The sequence below is a fragment of the Dermochelys coriacea genome, chromosome 6, assembly GCF_009764565.3.
Source record: "Dermochelys coriacea isolate rDerCor1 chromosome 6, rDerCor1.pri.v4, whole genome shotgun sequence".
NCBI classification, from domain to species: domain Eukaryota; kingdom Metazoa; phylum Chordata; order Testudines; family Dermochelyidae; genus Dermochelys; species Dermochelys coriacea.
Window position 1 is genome coordinate 85,976,328 of NC_050073.1, and position 18,732 is coordinate 85,995,059.

At 46.6% G+C, this 18,732-nt stretch overlaps 1 protein-coding gene across 1 annotated transcript in view; it reads right to left on the reverse strand.

Annotated features, from left to right (window-relative positions):
• Positions 1–18,113, reverse strand: part of NEK9 (NIMA related kinase 9) — a 33,483-nt gene extending 15,370 nt beyond the window's left edge. The window contains 13 exon segments of the mRNA XM_038406098.2: positions 300–492; positions 2,763–2,813; positions 4,048–4,112; positions 4,778–4,888; positions 5,879–6,010; positions 9,168–9,200; positions 9,203–9,255; positions 9,258–9,274; positions 10,701–10,770; positions 10,815–10,849; positions 11,686–11,740; positions 15,608–15,785; positions 17,727–18,113. Coding sequence (XP_038262026.1) covers positions 300–492; positions 2,763–2,813; positions 4,048–4,112; positions 4,778–4,888; positions 5,879–6,010; positions 9,168–9,200; positions 9,203–9,255; positions 9,258–9,274; positions 10,701–10,770; positions 10,815–10,849; positions 11,686–11,740; positions 15,608–15,785; positions 17,727–17,915 — 1,182 coding nt within the window. The 5' untranslated portion in view covers positions 17,916–18,113.
• Between the last annotated feature and the right edge of the window lie 619 nt (positions 18,114–18,732).

Consider the following 18,732-nt stretch of genomic DNA (forward strand, 5'->3'; position numbering starts at 1 on the left):
CCTGGGTAACATCAGCAGCACTTCGACACCTGACTCCATAGAAGAATGCTTCCACCCCCGCATAAAAAATATTATACTTGAGAGGTTTAGGTTAGCACCCAAAGGGGCTGCCTCCAACCATTTCCGCTACTTCATCTAATCCCCAAACTTGCCTACATTTCATCTCTCTCCTTTCTGAGCTCCCATTCTCCTATTTCTAACAGATTGATAAACTGACCTATGGCTGGATTCTCTAACTTTTAAATCTTCTATCCCTGGCCTCCTTGCCTTCCCAAGTTCCTTCTGCTTGGCTCACTTACCACCCAAGTGTAGAGCTCCTTCTCCACCGTCACCACAGCAAAGTGAGTGTTTCCAGCACACACCTGGCGCGCACTGCAGCCACTTTTGATGACATCCAGCTTCTGGGGGGTGGACTTCCCACCCCCCCAAACATACACCTCACTAGTGCGCGAAGTCACCACTGCGATTGGCGTCTCACTGACGGTGCTCGACCTGTGTAACACCCCCAGAACACAAATGCTCTTAGTATGAAGCTATGACCATTGTCAACACTGTTCAACCCAAATCCTTCCTTCTGGTCCCCATGCAGAGGAGAAACTAGATGAGAATTGGGCAACTTGGGTCTGAGCTGTAGCTCTTCACAAACATTAGTGGGTTCTTCTTTACAAAAATTCTTCTCTCCTCAAAGACCGTGATGTCTGGAGTGTTCTAAATATGCTCAGGAGCACAGCTGAGTGAGCACTGGAGAAAAAGGAGCCTCCAACAATCATTCAAATAAAAACTAGAATCCAATCTGACAACATTTAGAACACTGACATGACAGTTGGTATTTGTCAAATATGAAGGTCTCATTAGTACTCATGAAAAAATGTTCAGAAAGTGAAAGATTCACAAATAATCACACAAACACACACAAAAACACATGGCCATCTCAATCTCCAGTTTCCCTCTAACAAAATTTCAGCCATCCAATCAAGGAACAAAAACACACTACATAACTGTGGTGACCAATCGCTCCACAAACAACGGATCACAAAACGGAAGCCAGTCAAAGCAAGTAATTTGTGAACACATGGACTGAAACAGGATCAAACACAGAGCTGAGCCAATGCTTTCAAATAATCAATTTGTGAAAATCAAACTGTTTGATAATTCACCAGCAGAAAAACAGCTACATTTATTGCAGAAATTATTTACTACAAATTAGCTCATTAGCTGGGATTAAAGGAGAATTTATGCACATACCCTGTTCTACAAAAAACAGTCGCAAAATTCAGATGAATAGCCCAATTCCCCACTGGCAGCCTGGTGCCTGTGGGCAGCGATTATTATGTCCTGGAGTGCCCGATGATGGTTATGAATGCCACCACACCTTACCTCATTTTAATGAAATAAAGGTTACCCTTCTAGTCCTCCTCATTTTCAAAAGCCTCAAAGTGGAAACTAGTCTCTAGGAATGTGAGTATGTCATGGGATTTAACTTCAAAAACTATGAGTTATTGGTTGTAATTTTCACTCAATTAATTGTGCTCATCTCCGCACCACAATCATAACTAACTTGAGTTACCGCTCCAGTACTGGTTTTGAGTTATCTGAGCATAAGACACTCTCCTTCACCCAAAATTCACACACATACACCCTCCACTGCCCCCCCCACACACAAAGGAATTCTCCAATAAAAACTTCAATAGGGCTGAGTTAGGGTTCAGAATTTATCACCCTCAAGAGGCTGCTAATAGAACTTTTATAGAAAGTTGCACACTTTAAAGATCATAAAATACCAATGTTAGCTTTGCCCCCTTATCAACACTCATCCTATTCCATCTACATTTCTAAAATGGGCCACATACCCACTATCTCCCTTACAACACGAACTGATGAACCACAACCCACCCACCACATATGGGCCAGTAACCTGACCATTCTGCAGTTCCCCCAACCACCCATAGTGCCACAGAGCTCAACATCTCACATCTGACCCTCAACACAGTGTAGACCCAGCATCTCCCCCATTTCACTATTGCCTGAAGAGCCCAGTCTATGACGACTTCCCTTCCTATTTGGCCTAGAAACCCACTGTAACTACCTCATTTGCCCTCCCAATACCAGTCAGAGATCACACCCTCCAAATACAGGCCAGAGCCAACTCTCACACTGTCCATGGATCCCAGACTACCACAAACAGCCAAACACATGTGGGGACATCAACCCACCCGCTCTCCACAGAAAAGGATGGGTAGCTGACAGATATAGGTTGTGGTTGGCACCCTCCTCAGAGTCCAAGCAGTGCCTCCTCCACACCCTATCCCTTTCCCCTAAGCCACTCACCAAGCCAAGTGACATAAAAATGTACACTGAGGGAACTGAGATTCACACAGAACACCTCCTGCTCTTCTGAACTGGGTCCCACATGCTGCGCCAGTGTCAGTTAGCTATATGTTATCTGCCAATGATTATGGAACCCCTTTACGCAAATGACTTATCTCAGAGACAGAATGATCCACCTAACACTCTCCCCACATGAAGTAGAAACTCCCACCTTTGCACTTGAGACAAGCCTGAAAAGAGGGGGTTGGATTACAGCCTCATACACTGATGAGCATACAATTGCACCCTCCCTGAGTTTCTAGCATTTAAAGTTTTTCTAACTACAACACTCCATTAAGGATGTCACAGCCTCATCTCTAACACTCTCAGCAAAATTTCTAGGTGGAAAGCTATTCTCTACAAATCTCTCTTTAAATACATGCTCAAATCATTACCTTGGTCGTTTGGTTGGCCCATTAAGCAGCGTGACTTTCTCCTCCATCTCCCTGCCACAGGGAAAAAAAAAAAAAAAAAAGAAAAACATTACAGAAAATAGTAACTACATATTACTATAGCCCAAACACTTTACAGACTCCACAAACTGACAAGCCATACACAGGGATTACTTTCCCTTCAAATGAAATGCTGCTCCTTCTGGGGTGGACCACAGCTATTTACACATCCTACAGCAATACATGTGATTAGGGCAGAAGTAAAGCACCAGAGAGCTAACAAACTCTTGTGGGAATTAAGGGAGGCAAAAAGTATATATCAGAGCCAGAATTTGGCTATGATGCTGAAGCTTACACCCCAACTTTTGAGAAAAGTACCACTGGATCTTTAATGACCACAAGTGAACAGGATGTGGGTTTAAATCTCATCCTAATGATGGCACGTTCAGCAAGACAACACCCTGGAGCATCATTCTGGCGGTTGCCTACCAATGAAAAGCACCTTAAAACAAGGAAATAAGTCCACCACCAGGGTGGCCAAAGGGTAACTCAAACAGTCCAACAGCATGGCCCACAGCCACCCTCATCTTACACAAAGGAGTAGGTAGGTTACGTCTCAGCCAGGCCATTTAGAACACCATGAAGCAGCACATCTTGGGACTTGACTTGCAGTCTCTGTGGGCTGCCCCTCTGCACTGAAGATGAGGGTGGGCAAATAGTCAAGCACAGTCCTCAGGCTCCTGGTAAGTTGCCAACATGGTCTTTAGTGCAGCTAAGTGTGGGCACCCACTCAAATGGGGCATTTTCATCACAACTCTGCAGGGAGGGCTAAGGGGAAAAGTGCTGGACTGGGCTTATTACACGGAATACAGGAGATAAAAGGGCTTTTATACTGACCTTACAACTGCCTGACCACTGCTATGTGTTCCTAACTTGAATGTCAGTAGCCAGGGTCCCTCTAAGAAGTCTCAGAGAAACACACCAGAGTTCTCAGAACATCAGCTGTTAAACCGAAGAGGGCAGATGGGCATTCCACAGCCCCCCATGCTCCCACCGGTATGCAGGTTAATTAAAAGGCACCAGCAAGGCTTTCTCTTGCCTGAATAGCAGCAATCCACTCCCCTCTCTTAAAGGGGCAGAGTCTATTTCAAGGTGTGCCTCCTACCAGCCAGAAATCAGTCTAAGGGCTGAATTCAGGTAGCATCAGAATTATTAGTTTGCACAAAGCTCCAAGGTCCCTCCTGACCCCTACAGCCCATCTATGTCCAAGATGAGAACATTTGGCTACCTCCTGCGTTTGCTGAGAAGAACATGTTCAAGCAGCTCATCGGCAGTTGGCCTCTTCTCAGGATCCTGAAAGAGGTGAGCAACAGGTCACTCCTAAGGAAAGGGTCATGGTCTACAGTGAAATCTCATTCCAGCCCCCACAGGTCTCCTTCCCTCATGCCTCACTTGCTTCAGAAAGGCATGCAGTCAAACAGAAATGAACCAAAGGGCCATCACGTCTCTGGACAGCACAGGGTTAAACGCCAGATATTCAAAATTCAAACTTCAAATCCCACACTCCAAATTTAGGTGCAATTTAACTGCCTCCCAGAAGCATGTACTCTGAGGGCAACAAGAACATTAAGCCAAGAGGCACAGCCCAGAGAGCTGGAGCCAGGATAGATCACACTGGGAAGATGCTTCCATATCAATCATGCTGATAGGTCTGCTGATCAACGTGAAAACCTCAGCCTCTAACCATCCCCCAACATACAGCATCAGATCAAATCCAGCAGCCCTCCAAATCCCATGAAGCTGGAAAGGCATCCAGACAGGAAGTTTTCAGAGAACAAGAGGAAGCAGAAGTTACTCTCACTGACACACCAGGCTGCACAAGCAGCTGCATGTGGGAGTCTGTCTGCACCTACATACCACACTCTGAAATACACATCTCAGCAGTTGCCCAAGTCCTGCAGCTCCAGAGCAATGGGTAATTGGGCAGAAGATCTGAAGAGAAAATTAATCTTCCCAACCTGATCGAGGCAGGAGTGCACCATCTGGATCAGCTCCAGGGAATAGACACTGGAATCAACCTCCATGGCCCGATTTCCCTGTACAATCTTCACACACAGGTTTAGGGGATTCTAAGGAGGAAACAATGACCAGTTGTAAAGGAGCTGAGCTGACTTGGACAGTGTGTCCAATGGGGAGGGATACTGCAGGCTTCTGATGTTTATCATCTCTTTCTCTGACTGGGTACTCAACATTTCCCTTCTCCTCTCAGCTGCTACTAGGTGTTGCAGCAACCTAGTCACCTCCCCTGCAGAACCGCTACCTCTTCCAGACAGCCTTTCCAAGCTAGGGCTTGGTGGCAACAACAAGCTTCTCTCCAAATGAAGCAATGAGGGAGAGGAGGGTGGGCTCCTCCCTGTATGTCAGGCTCCATCAGTGTACAGAAGCTCCCAGCTCTCAAGATACCACACAAGCACTCATGTACTGGAGTCTAGGCACCACTGGCAATGAAAAGTCAGAAAAAGACAGTGATTTGACATGGCCCCATAGCTAGTATAGAACATATCACAGCCATACCATCCCAGCTGGCTGCATTCCCCACATCGTCACACTATACTAGCTGGCAGCTTTATTCACCAACCCACCCGTGCCAGCCAGCCAGCCATGCTCCCCACATATCTGAGTGATAACTCCCAGCTGTGCCAATCAGCCACACTCTTCACATAATCAAGCTGTAGAACAAGACAACATGATTAAATCCTAGGTGGTCCAGAGATTACAAATTCTCACAACAGGATGTTGCATTGTGAAACTCCCAACTAAAAGCATAAGACTTTCCCTTCAAACATTGGTACAATCTGCACTCCGTGTGTGTGTGTGTGTGCGCGCACGCAGGCTGCAGGGAGGATCAAAGAGTATCAGCAAAGCTGAGCAGGAAAAAAGTTTGCCCATATTACATCCAGCTCTTGATTGTGCTCTCAGACCCTCGTGTTCATAAATACTCAAATTATCAAGAGCCATGAAGGAATAAAAATAAAAGTTAGAAAAGCTACAAGAAAAGCATAGACACTGTGACAATAACAAATGGCATATTCAATTTATCCCACAGTCTATGGACTTACTGTAGCATCAAAAGTTCTCTTCAGGGTGAGAAGCTCAAAGACAACACAGCCCACAGCCCAGATATCAGATTTGAAGTTGTATTTCACCCCCTGGCAGAGCTCTGGGGACATGTAGTATGGAGTTCCCACCAGCTAGATAACAAAAGCAGAAAATCTTCATATACATTCCACCCAGATCAACCATAATTACTATGGGTCCATCAGTGTTTCCATTGCAAATCCTAATTTTCTAACGTTTACAGAAAACCCAAAGCATCCAAGTTGCTCAGACTCTGATGTAGCACATAGTGGAAGTCAGGACTTCAGGAGAGGGACCTATAGTCCCTACCTCACCATTCACCACCTTGCAGGTGAGGGCAAACAGAACTACAAAGCAAGTGATGACAACATATCAGGTTCAGCCATCCATTTCTCCTCACCTTCCTCCCAGTAGTCTTGGGAAGGTGAGGGACAAGGGTACTGACAAAGCATATGAAAGCAGCTGCCAGCTCACAGCTGGTGAGCAGTTCTGTCTGACTGTGGGATGTTAGCAGACAAAAGATGCTCTGTTTCAGAATGAAGAAGGAAGTTTTCAGGATCAGGAAGCCAAAAAGCTGGCCTGAATCCCATCTGGAAGACTTCCGCTGCAGGACTGGACTTTCCTCAACAACAGAGCCAATATTTTGGTTAAATGCAGAAGCCATCATGACCACCACATGAAAGATGAACAGCTCAAAATCACAATGAGAAACTGAGAATGAACATGACAAGTGGTATAAGTGGGAAGAAGCTTCCAGCTGAATAGGCTCTTCCTCTTAGCAATGAGTCAGACTAACCACTGTGGAATGAAATTGAGAGAGAAATGAGAATAGATCATGTCTTTAGGAAGAGGGGGATATTTATAATCCTTTTTATGCAAACTGTCTCAGCAACAGACCCGGGGAATGCCAGGCTAGGCTGGGAGAATGGGCAGTTATGTCACAAATGAGGTAGGCTTTCATTAGTCTTTGCTAGAATCTTACCAGAGGCCTATGAGCACATTCACAGGGCTCTTTCAATCCCTTCTTACTCTATCATCCACTATCCATTTTCCCTTAAGCTGGGTGGTAGTTACACAACTCTAGTCACACAGTCAAATACCAACTTCAGCATGCTCAGCAGGTATTTATTGTCACCCTCAGAGAACTCAAAAGTGTCAGAATGAATTTTGATCAAACTACCCACCAGCCAGAAAGGAGGGGGCAAGAAAGAGACACACTCCCCTTTGAGCAAAAATCAAGCATGGAAATTCTCAGCAAAAAAGGTGAATTTCTAAATGTTATGAATGTGAGGAAAATGGGTCATAACTGAATTGGTTTTGCTATAGCAGGAGCTACTAGGGCACATTATAGTAACCCTAAGTTCCCATTTGTTATGGAGCTGTGTACTAGTGCTGATGTTCTTGAAGCAAGTTTTCAAAGGAAGGAAGCATCCTAGCAAAACACCAACAGCTGCATTAAATTTAACAATCAAGCCTTTGGGGTGAAAAGTGCGTGTTGGCAGGTATCCTACCCTATAAAATCCTTAACAGGTTGGGAGTTCAGAGCAGTCTCCCATTCCAAGCCTACTCACTGCAGGAACAATGGAGCTTGGAGATCAGATCCTGGATGGAGAAGAGGAGAGCTCCTTTAACAGAACTGTATTGGATGTTCCAGGACAATGTGCTCCAAACACCTGTGCTACATCAAAGTCTGAGCAGCTTGGTGCTTTGAGTTTTGTGAGAGAAGACTGATATGTCTCTCTCCACCCGACCACCCCCACTATTCCCGGCAACACATAGCTCCCATTCCCCCCCCCCATCACACCATTTCTAGTTCACCTCCCCTTCCTGTCCCATTAAACCATTAGTATTGCAGAAGCCCGGTGTGCCCCCCAAAAATGCTGGAAGAATCTGTGAACTTTAAAGAAAAGCTTTTTTCCTGGGGGGCAGGGTCATATCTAGGGAACCCCTTGGTCAAATGACCCCAAATTTGGATCACAAACCCCACCCTACAGCCCCATAAGACACAGCAAATTTCAAGAAAATATGGACAGGCATTCAGATTTTGGAACATATAGGAAAATCATCCTTTAAACAGAAAAATCTTCTCAATCCTAACTGTAGCAGAGCTGCTGCTCCACTTTTATAATTATGAAATTAACCATCAGCAACTGCTTTTCTATATGCAGATCCCCAACACAGGATAATCCTAAAAGCACAGGAGACTCAGAGAGGTGTGATGATCTCAGATGAATGAGAACACCTTATGGAGATTAACACAGCCTGAAACAATAACTCTGAGATGTGTTAATTGCTCCATTCATCAGTAGGTGTTTCCCTCTCCCTGCCCTAGCACTGGACAGCCTGTGATATGCATCAAGCATGACTGTTCTCAACTCCTCACCTGTGTCAGCAGAGTGTTTAGTTCTGTTCCCAGCTCCCCCCAGAAGCATATGGCTTCTCCAGATCCTGGCTCACATAGGGTATGTCTACATAGCAAAGAAAACCCTGCAGCTGGCCTGTGCCATCTGACTCGGGCTCATGGGGCTCTGGCTGTTTCATTGCTGTGCAGAATTCCAGGCTCAGGCTGGAGCCCAGACTCTAGGACCCTCCAGAGCCTGGAAGTCTACATAGCAATGAAACAGCCTTGCAACCCAAGTTGGCTGGCATGGGCCAGCCGAGGATGTGTCTTTGCTATGTAGACATACCCATCGAGGTCAGAGAGATGGACTTACATTCACTTGCGCACTAGAGGAAAGGGCAACTCCAGGTCACATGAAAAGGTAGGGAGAGGGGCTCTGGCATTGCCAGAAAGACAAGCCCCCTCCAGAACCTGACTTACAAGAGGGATCACGGAAGCAGGATCAGACCCGAAAGGTGGGCAGAGTCCTCCCAGGACCCTGGCACACCCCCAGAAGCAAGGCCCTCCATATCCCAGCTCCCATGAAGGGTGCATACCTACAGAAGGGGAGAATGTAGGACTGACCAGAGTTGCTGACCAGCTCCCCTGTCTCTTTTCTCTCCCAGTCCTCCTGCCACTTATCCCCATGTCTCCTTCCCAGAGTCCTCCCCCTCACCTGAGCACTCCAGTCCCTCTCACCTCCCCTACCACCCCAGCTTCATTTATCCCTTCTCCGTAATCTCCTTCCACTGATGCAGCCTCACATCCCTCCCTCCACTCACTAAAAGCACTTCCCTGCCAGCAAAGCATTCACCTGTCTCAATTTTTTTCTTTAAAACAAAATCCCTTGATTACATTTCCTCAAAATTGACCTGCTAAAATATACTCACAGTCTCAGCCATGGAGTACTCAGAATTCAGCTTCCCTTTGCCAACCCATAGTCTCCCAGCTTAATCAGGTTTGCCTTGGTGAGGAAGAATTTAATGTCTTTATATCTCTGGTGAAAAAAGAGAGAGAAGTGTCACTATGAAGCGAGGTACATTGAGTGTGCTTTCAGCTCATCAGGACTTGGAGTGAACTTTCTGCCTTTCTTTTCTGTTAGCCCTGAATGACGTCTCTCACTGTATCAGACTTGATTAGCTTTTCTTCAGACATGGAAAGCCCATTGTTGCAGTCACTGACAGAGCTTCTCATCTCACAGTCCCAGGGAAGTAATCACCTTAGCTGCATTTTATCATATATGCACAAACAGAAATAGTCTGGAATGTTCATCCTTCAGAGCTCAATGTACAGACTATGGTTCTTTCTCCTGTGAATCATAGTGAAGACCATTAAAGACAGTTTTATTTTTCCATTTTCAGAAATGGACCAATCCCAGGCATATGAGCCCATGGAAAATTCTTAACAAAATAAAACAGTGTAAAAGCAACCCAATTCCAGAACTTAGCTGTTAAACATAACAGCCCTCTGCCTCACCTTTTGGCAGAGGTGCTGGAACTAGGGGTGCTGCCACATCCCCTGGCTTGAAGTGGTTTCCATTATATACAGGGTTTACAGTTTGGTTCAGTGGCTCTCAGTACCCGCACTATACAAACTGTTCCAGTGCCTCTGGTCTTAGGCAAAGGCCTTTGGGAAGATATGAGCTTTACACTAAGCTCTTAAGGTTAGGAAACTGTTAAGTATGAAAGACTGTGAATCCAAGAGCTTTAAGCTCTCATTGAAAACATATGTCCCCCAGAACCACTATTTTATATTTAGAGTTCTACAGATCAACATCAGCACCTGAAATGTGAAGCCGCCGCCACTGCAGTCCATGGAGCACTGGTGTGATGTGGTTAGCCCACATGAGTAATGATGCAGATTCACATACTGATCTGATGCTGGGATATTATTGCAGATGGGACAGTGTTCTACACTAGTAATACCTCAACTGCCTGATTTAGGAAATAATTTGTTTTTGTGCTTCAAGTCCAGAGGTTGGTTTACTCCCCTATTGATATTTATCTTTTTACTCAATAATAAGTTCAATGCTGCAAATGCATCGATGAAGGGAGCTGTAGCTCCACGAAAGCTTATGCTCAAATAAAATTTGTTAGTCTCTAAGGTGCCACAAGTACTCCTTTTCTTTAGCCTTGGCTATGTAGAGCAATTTATTTTTCTAGTCATTGTGCAAAATCAGCAATGCAATTTTAACCCTAAACTCATGAGATGAGCTGGCATTTAATGCCAAAGCACTCAGATATGCCATGAGCAGGGAGCTTCCCAAAGGAACATCAAACAGGTATGACGATTCCCCTCTCCCCAGCCTCCTGCTAGCCAGGGTATGCTGATTCAGAAGTAGGAGCACAGAGATTTTCAAATGGGTTTGGCTTTCAGACACATGAATCCACTTTTACCCCAGCTTTGTTCACTTAGACACCTACCTGTGAAGGATTCCAGCTCTATGGATACAGCTCACGGCTGATGCAATCTGAAATAGGTACCACACAACATCTGTAGAGGTAGGAACAACAGGTCACAGGAGGCCCAAAAATTACATATATCATTGTCCTGGCAAGCTACAGCAAGAGACCTGTGACCACCAGCAAGAAAACATCCTGGCTGGAGGCTCTTTTAGGGAGATGTCTTCTTCACTCCCCTGGGAATATCCCAATTTGGGGATCCTTATAAGAGGAACAAGTCCAAAAGATAATTTTGTGTCAGTGTTCTTGAAAGTGCACTGTAGACCGTGCTATAGAAATTGGTAACTTACAGTAAAAATAATAGGCGTGGTAGCTAAGATCTTCTGAGGAATTTGGGTTGGGGTGGGTCTTTGCAACCCCAACTGGACCATTTATCTCTCACAAGACTCACAAATTCTCAAGTTATTTTATGAGCAGCGCAAATGTGGACTCTTAATTCAAGGTGGGAGAAGGAAGCAGTGAGAATGTAGGAGCTAATGAGAAAAGAACAGTACACACTAAAAAGTATGGCCTAGGAAAAAGTCACTGTCAGACTGGTCATAAGTAGTCTGTGAACAAGCCATATTGGAATAGATTCCCATGGAAGGCCAAAACAAGAGAAATGAGCAGAGTGATAGTCAGATGGGAATGCAGAAAGGGAGATCTTTAGAGCAAAATCTCAGCTGAGACTGTAAAGCAGCCACAGCCACTGACTCTCCCTCATTATTCCACGCATGATCTAATTGCCTAAAGATATTCATAGGTTGAAAGGAAAGGCTTCCTGATGCCTCATAATGCTTATGATGTCCAAAAGGAGAGGCGGGACTATATCCCAAAGAGCTGAGACGAGAATAGAGGTGAGCTAATACTACGGGAAGGAGCATAGCCTAAATACCTAGATAACTATATAGGTTATAAGTAGCGCTGAACCAGCACCACTGCTATCCTCCAAACAGCCCCAAATTACCTCTTCCTCAACAACTTGTCTTTCTGCCGCAGGATCTTATCGTAGAGGTTCCCCCCCTGCAATAAAAGTCAGAGAGAGAAGCATCTCTTAGTAATGGTAAATGTTCTGCTGATGTATCATCGGGAATCCAGTTAGGAATCTGCTGGCTATTGCACCCCTCTTCAGAAGTTGCTCTCCCCCTCTGTGCTACTTCACTTAGACTCTGCAGTGTCTCACACAAACAAGTTTTCTTCAGAACGCACACCCCTTTCCTCTCACAGGGAAACTGGCACATCCAAGGCTAGAAAGGGATTATTCTCTCTCAGCACCACCTTCAATTTGTTCTAAAAGATGTATATGAAAGAACAGCCAGTGCTCCTTACATAATCGTGTTTCCTAGACATGGGCAGACCTTTATACCCTATACCCCGAAATAGACTAGACTGCCTTGCAGAGCACAGCAAAAAAAAATCAACACCAAAATAAAAGAATTACAAACATTGCAGAAAAGTCCCCAAGAGCAGCAGTGATTACATCCCCATCTTCTCCATCCATGCAAGTCCAATTATCTAGGTTTGTGATCATCAAATTGCCATGATGAAGATATACCATTGGCACTGACAATCCAAAAGAGCAGAAGCCTTAATCAGTAATCACAGTCTCTCTCTTCAGGCTGCCTAGCAATTCCAGGAGGGTGAGTTGAAGATCAAGGAAAGCTAAAAGGAATGATGAACAAATGGACTGCAGCGAGCAGTGAAAAAGAAAAGACTCCCTACCAAGCCAGCATCTACTGGCAAGTCCCAAGTCTCCTCTGATTACATCCTGCACCGTTTAGTCTTGACAATCATTACTCATGTTCCCCATCATAGATGTAAGAGATGAAGGGACCCATTAGGCCTCTTTTTTCATTCCAATGGGGACAGCACAGCAAATCCTGCAGTCCATTCTCCAAGGCTTGTCAAGCCTTAGGGTTCCAAGTGCTGGTGATGGAATTCCTTATATTCCTTGAGAGTGTTCTAACAGATCTCCCTATAAGGAAGATCTTCCTGCTATTTAATCTAAATTCCCTTGCTAATTTCTTCCCATTTCATTAGTTACTATGCAGGATGCACACAATCTTTCCTCACTTTGCATTCACACCTTCTAAAATATTTTAAAACAATATATCTTCCCCTTTAAAAATTTAAAAGCCAGCTTTTATAATTTAGCTCTTTTCTTTCTTCACAAATAAATTCTCTTTTCCCCCATCCATCTGCCCCAAGCCCCTTAATCTTTTTGTTGGTTTTCTCTGAACTCCTTCGAGTGTACCTGCATCTTTTTGGCACAGAACTGCCCAGGTATGAACGCTGTATCTCAGGTACAATATCTCCATGGTCTTATATAGGGAGCTACTTTACCTCCCTGCTTGGTTATGTGATGCCTCTGTGTGTATGCGAGCCAAAAAATCACATTAGCTTTTTTTTCATATCAAATAATTGCAAACTCATGCCTAACTTGCTGCCAACTAACACACTGGGGGTCTTTTTTGTTCATTCTTAATTCCAAGGTTTTTTTCCCCTCCCATCAATTATGCTTCAGGTTATTTTCAACAAATGTATTAATTGGCATTCTTCCATGATGAATCTGAGTTTAGTTCCAGCTTTGCCACTATTGCTATGTGACCTTGTGCAAGTTACAACTTTTCTGTGTGTCAGCATCCTCATCTGTAAAATGGGGATAATACTTAACTACATTTGTAAATCCCTTCAGGATCCCTAGAAGAAAGGGGTTATATATATATTTTTTTCTGTCCATATTGTGGTTTTGGATCTCCATAGTATATTTGATAGTGTCTAATGAAATCTTACTTGAAAAATGAATAAATTATTTTGGAATGAAACCTGGCTGAAGAACTGCAAACACAGAGCAACAATAAACTTCAAAAGCATCCCATTTTCAGGAGATGTCTAGTAGGGTTGTGAGTAACTGAAGCAGGCATGGTCTTATCTAACATATTCATTAATTATCTGGAAGGAGGCAATGCATAAACATCCAATTACTGAAATTCAGTTTATACTAAACTGGAACCCACTGCCAACACCAGAAATAAAACAAAGGGGCCTAGAGAAATGAGCAACATCTGGTGCATTTCATTTCCCACTATTGTTGTCTTCAGGGCTTATAATATTTTCCCAACACTGACTAGCCGAAACACTAAGCCCATTTGTTAGGCCAAAATACAGCTGTGTCTTAAGCCACATACCCTCTTCCTGGTCACCCCTAGTTGGTCCATAATACTCATGTCTACTGCAAGTTGATTCTGAGCTCTCAAACTCATACTGCCCCTTCCTACACCAAATAAATCAATTAATGCTGGTCTGCCCTCAAACATTTAGAGAAGGTGTGTGTGAGCGCTGCGCACACATGCATGTACTATGGGGGGGATGAACTATTAATACTGGCCAGCCCTTCTCTGCCCCCTCAAATCAATTTATACTGGCCCAAACCAGAGCCTTGTCAGAGTGCAAGAGGACTAACCCACAGTGGGTCAGAGGGCTGTTTCCCTCCTCCTAGACCAGTGATCTCAACGTTCGTACTGGTGACCCCTTTCACACAGCAAGCCTTGAGTGCAATCCCCTCACAAATTAAAAAACAATTTTTAAATATATTAACACCATTTCAATACTGGAAGCAAGCGGGCATTGGGGTAGAGGCTGACAACTTACGACCCCCCACATAATTACCTCAGGACCCCCCTGAGGGTCTCAACCCCCAGTTTGAGAACCCCGTCCTAGACCGACACCTCATCTCATCTAAAAACAAGGGCAGTGGACCTGAGGAGCAGCGAGGACCTGGCCAGCATGAAAGCCAGTGATTATAGGCCCTCTACCAAAGGCTTTTGTACAAGTGCCTCCTCCTGCCAATATCCCCACAAGCAGAGAGCCCTGTGTGTGAGGCACCTCCAAAAAGCTGTGCTATGTGGAGTCCTCACCCTTCTTGTGGTGATGATGGCAGCATGAGGGACCTTGCTCCCATACAGAATAATCTTCTGCTTGAGTGGCAGGTAGCATTGGTGGAAGGCCCCAAACGCACAGAGTCATCTGCTGGGGTGATTGGATTCCCCCACCACAGTGTCCCCTATTCCAGAGCCTATTCCAGAGAATATTCCCTATTCCCCTATTCTGGTACATCCAGAGCCTCTGCTCTTAACTGTAGCAGCTGCACATTCTCTCTTCTCCCAGCTACCTTAACAGCAGTGATAACCTGGCCTCTCACCCCTTCCAACAGTGGTATCTGCCGACCACCCCACCCCCAAAACGGGAGCACTCTCTCTTCAGACTTTGGAAGTTATAATTGCATTGGTTTAAACTTGGCTCATGTTTGAAAGGTTCTCTCCACAACCATAATGGCTAGAAACGTTTTTTCCCAATGGAAGATGCAGATTCTACAAAAGCTGATGGCATTTGCTGAGATAAGATTCCTGCTTACCCTGGACAGTAGGATTTTCAAGCCCTGGTTGTAACTCTAGCTAAAGAAAGGACTCATTTAAAAATGTGCTGTCTCTTCTGGCCGTATCCCTAAAACAGAGACATGCCCTGTACTGGCAGGAAGATGGAGCAGATGACCCAATAGGAGGACAGTGGGGAAAGACCTATGTACATGCTCAAATGCAGGAGATATATTTAGAGCTCTGTATTAACAATACCTCCACTTCTTTCAACGCCCCATCTGCTCACTCCAGAAACTGGTCAATCTCTGGAACTACCTAGATTGATCACTTAGTTTCTCTCTTTGGCACCCTACAACAGAACCACAATATCCCCTTCTCTAGCTGCACTACAAGATTTGGCTTTATGCCTCTTCTCTCTAGAAGATACTCAAGAAATACAGTTAATGTTCCAGCAGATTCTGCTCCAGTGCTGCACGGCACCTTCCCTTTTTTAGGTGGGACTGGGGATCTCACCATTACAGTATTCTAGCTCAATCAGCAGTGTGGTGTTATCCATGAAATGATTGTAGTAAGCAATGATGTTGTCATGCTGCAACAGAGCAAGGATAACTATTTCATTCAAAGCATCACGACGCTCTTTTTCTGATAGTCGGGTCAGATCCACCTCCTTCCACACCACAAGCGAGTCATCCTGAAACACAAAGACTCTGAATTAAAACATATTGCTGGGAAGGGGAAAGAACAACATGTACCTTTGAGTCAGGAAATTAAACCTCCATGAAAGGTAAACACATTTCCTCCCTCTTACAGATTTCAGTCAAAGTTTTTGCACAGAATTAATTTAAAGTTTCTCTATTTCTGAGGTTGGAAAATCACTATACCTAGCTGTTTTTCTAGCTGGCTAGCACTCTCTTGTTTTAAAATAAATTAGGAACTTATCAAGGAAAGTGTTATAGGGGAACGGGAGGTTTTTGTTGTTTTTTCTTGCACAAACTCAAACACATTGTGCATACCCCAGTAAAACAACAATTCTGTTATAATCCATTATTTTCCCAACAAGCATTAATGTAGGCTATGGTGAAAGAGCACTGGCCCTCAGAAACTCCTCGCTACTCCAGAGCCAGTTTATCCAAACAGAGACTTGAGGAGCTACAGCGAATTTTAACAGTCTGCCCCTATAGACCCACCCAATTGTAGAATTATACTGCCCATTCATTGGGTCATTCTGTCAGTGCCTTGGTGAAACATCATTGTTTGTCCCCAGCCATCCAGGCTATAATACCTAGTTGTCCCTTCCTCCAGAAGAAGTAATAAATCATAAAGACAATTTGGTAACTGGAGTCAAGTGTTTCTCTCTGCCAGCAACAAAAAATAAATGGAATCTGGATGGATTGAATTGAAAGGGAAGAAGAGAGAGCTCTGGCTTCTGTGGCTGAGTTTCCTCTGTTTCTACTGAGATTGTGAACGTACCAAGAGAGCTTCAGTCAGCTCTGCAAGATAGCCTCATATCGGTCATAACTGGAAAAAGCAGCAGAAAAGTTTGAGGTACATTAATGGCAGGGATTCTTAATGCCTCACTTTGAAAATCTGAGAGGCCAAAATCCTGTAAGCAGCACTAGCCAGACTGCAGCTCAAAAAAACCACGCTTGACATTAACATCTTCAGTCACGACTTGGGCCCTAGCCTCCTATTTTGGGGGAGAAAATTGAAGGTTATTTATAGGGCATACTGCCAACATCCTCAATTCCTCAGCTTTCCTGTTCCAAACAATCAGCTTTCTGGCCTGGGTATGGCAAAGAAACTGTACTGATATCTATGATAGAAGATATCTGCCTTACAATGGTACGCATCCATAATAATTTGATCTATGATACCACTGACCAGGTGATGTGGCTGATGTGCACGCAGGCCCCTGCAGAGGCATAGGGCACAACTTTGCAGTGATTTAGCTCCTCTCCCTCAGCGATAACTCAGAGGCCATTGCTGAAGAACTACTCTTCTTTCCCAAGAGCTCTCTCTGCATTACCCCGGTGCCCTAACCTGCAGCTCCTCCTGTTCAATGCCCATAGGAGACTTCTGCAGGTGTTGGATGCTTTGGGCGGTAATATCACACATTATGCTGAAAATGCTCAGCTCTGTGGCTGAGCATACATCAGGACACAGTTTCTCTGCCTTCCCAGTGCCCTACAGAGATTGGAAGTGAACTGGCCGAGGCTCACTGCGATGCCAGTTAGCAGAAGCACTTGGAGGGGGGGGTGTCCGGGGCCCATGCTGGCCCCCTGTCTCAGAGGCGGGCCCTGGCTTGAGCAAGACGGTTTGCAGTAGCGGGGCTTTATCAGCGGATGCAGGGAGCGCAGGGTCCCTATTTCCAGCCACGGCTGATGGAGAGGCCGGAACCTGCCCCCCAAGTAGGAGCCCGCGCCAAGCCATACCCGTGTCGGCTCCACAGCGCAACGGGCTGGCGGGGCGCCGCTTCCGCCGCAGCGCGGCCCTGGCGGGCGGAGAAGGCGGCTGCCCGGGGGCTCGGGGCCGCACAGCGGGAGCGCCCAGGCGCAGCCGCGGGCCGGTTACGCCCTCAGGCCTGGCACCCTCGCGCCGGGGAGCCCGGTCCGGGCGCAGCCGCGGGCGGTACCTCGGTCCGGCGGTAGAGGGTGGCCTCCCCGAAGGCGCCGCGGCCCAGGATGCGGATGGGGGCGTAGTGCAGCTCCTCCTGCTCGGCGCCCAGGCTGGGGCCCGCGCGGGGCCCGCCCCGGCCCGAGGACTCGCTGCCGAAGTCGGAGTTGATGGAGTCGCAGTGCCGCTCGTACTCGCCCAGGGACATGGTCCCGGCGGCTCTGCCCGCCGTAGGGCCGGGCACTCGCAGGAGAGACCCGGAGCGTCCCCGGCCCGGCTCGGCGCCGCGCCGCGCCCGCTCTGTGTCCGGCCCGGCCCGGCCCGGCCCGGCCCCTCCCTCACCGGCCTCCCCCAGGTCCCGCAGCCCCGGCAGGCTCCATGTTGGCTCCCGCACGTCCCGGAACCGCTTCCGGCCGCCGCCGTGACCTGCGCGCTCTCGCCACCCGCGGGCACCCGCACGAGGGGGAGCTGGCCGCCCCGGGCAGGGCTCTGAGAGCGAGGGGCTGGGAAGGGCTCCGAAGGGGGCTGTGTGGGGAGGGGTTGTGGGGGAGCACTCGGGGGGCTGGGGAGCGCTCAGAGGGGGGCTCTGAGAGGAAGGGGCTGTGAGGCACTCAGAGGGGGGCTCCGCGATTGGGAAGTGAAGACAGCTGCAGTGGGGGAGGGGAGCTCTGTGGCCCATGGGCAGTTTTGGGGGTGGAGGGGTGCTAGAGTCTGGCTCCATTAGCTCCGCTCGCTGAGGCTGTTCCTTCCCCCGTCATTGCTTTTCCTAGGCCCCAGGGGTTCTCCTTGGCTCGGTTCGCCCATCTCACTGAGTAGGCTACTTCTTCCGAAGGAGCCTGGCCGGGCTGTGGTGCTGTGGGGAAGCCTGGCCGGGCATGTGCTTCTCCACAAATCTTCTGTCACGTGGTTAAATAAGCCTCCACCAGGCCTGAATGGCCGTAGTGGCCCTAATGCTAGAAACAACCAGCTTCAAGCTCTTGCTGGAGAGAGGGCCAGTGATCCGACAGGCTGCTGTGAAGCCCAGA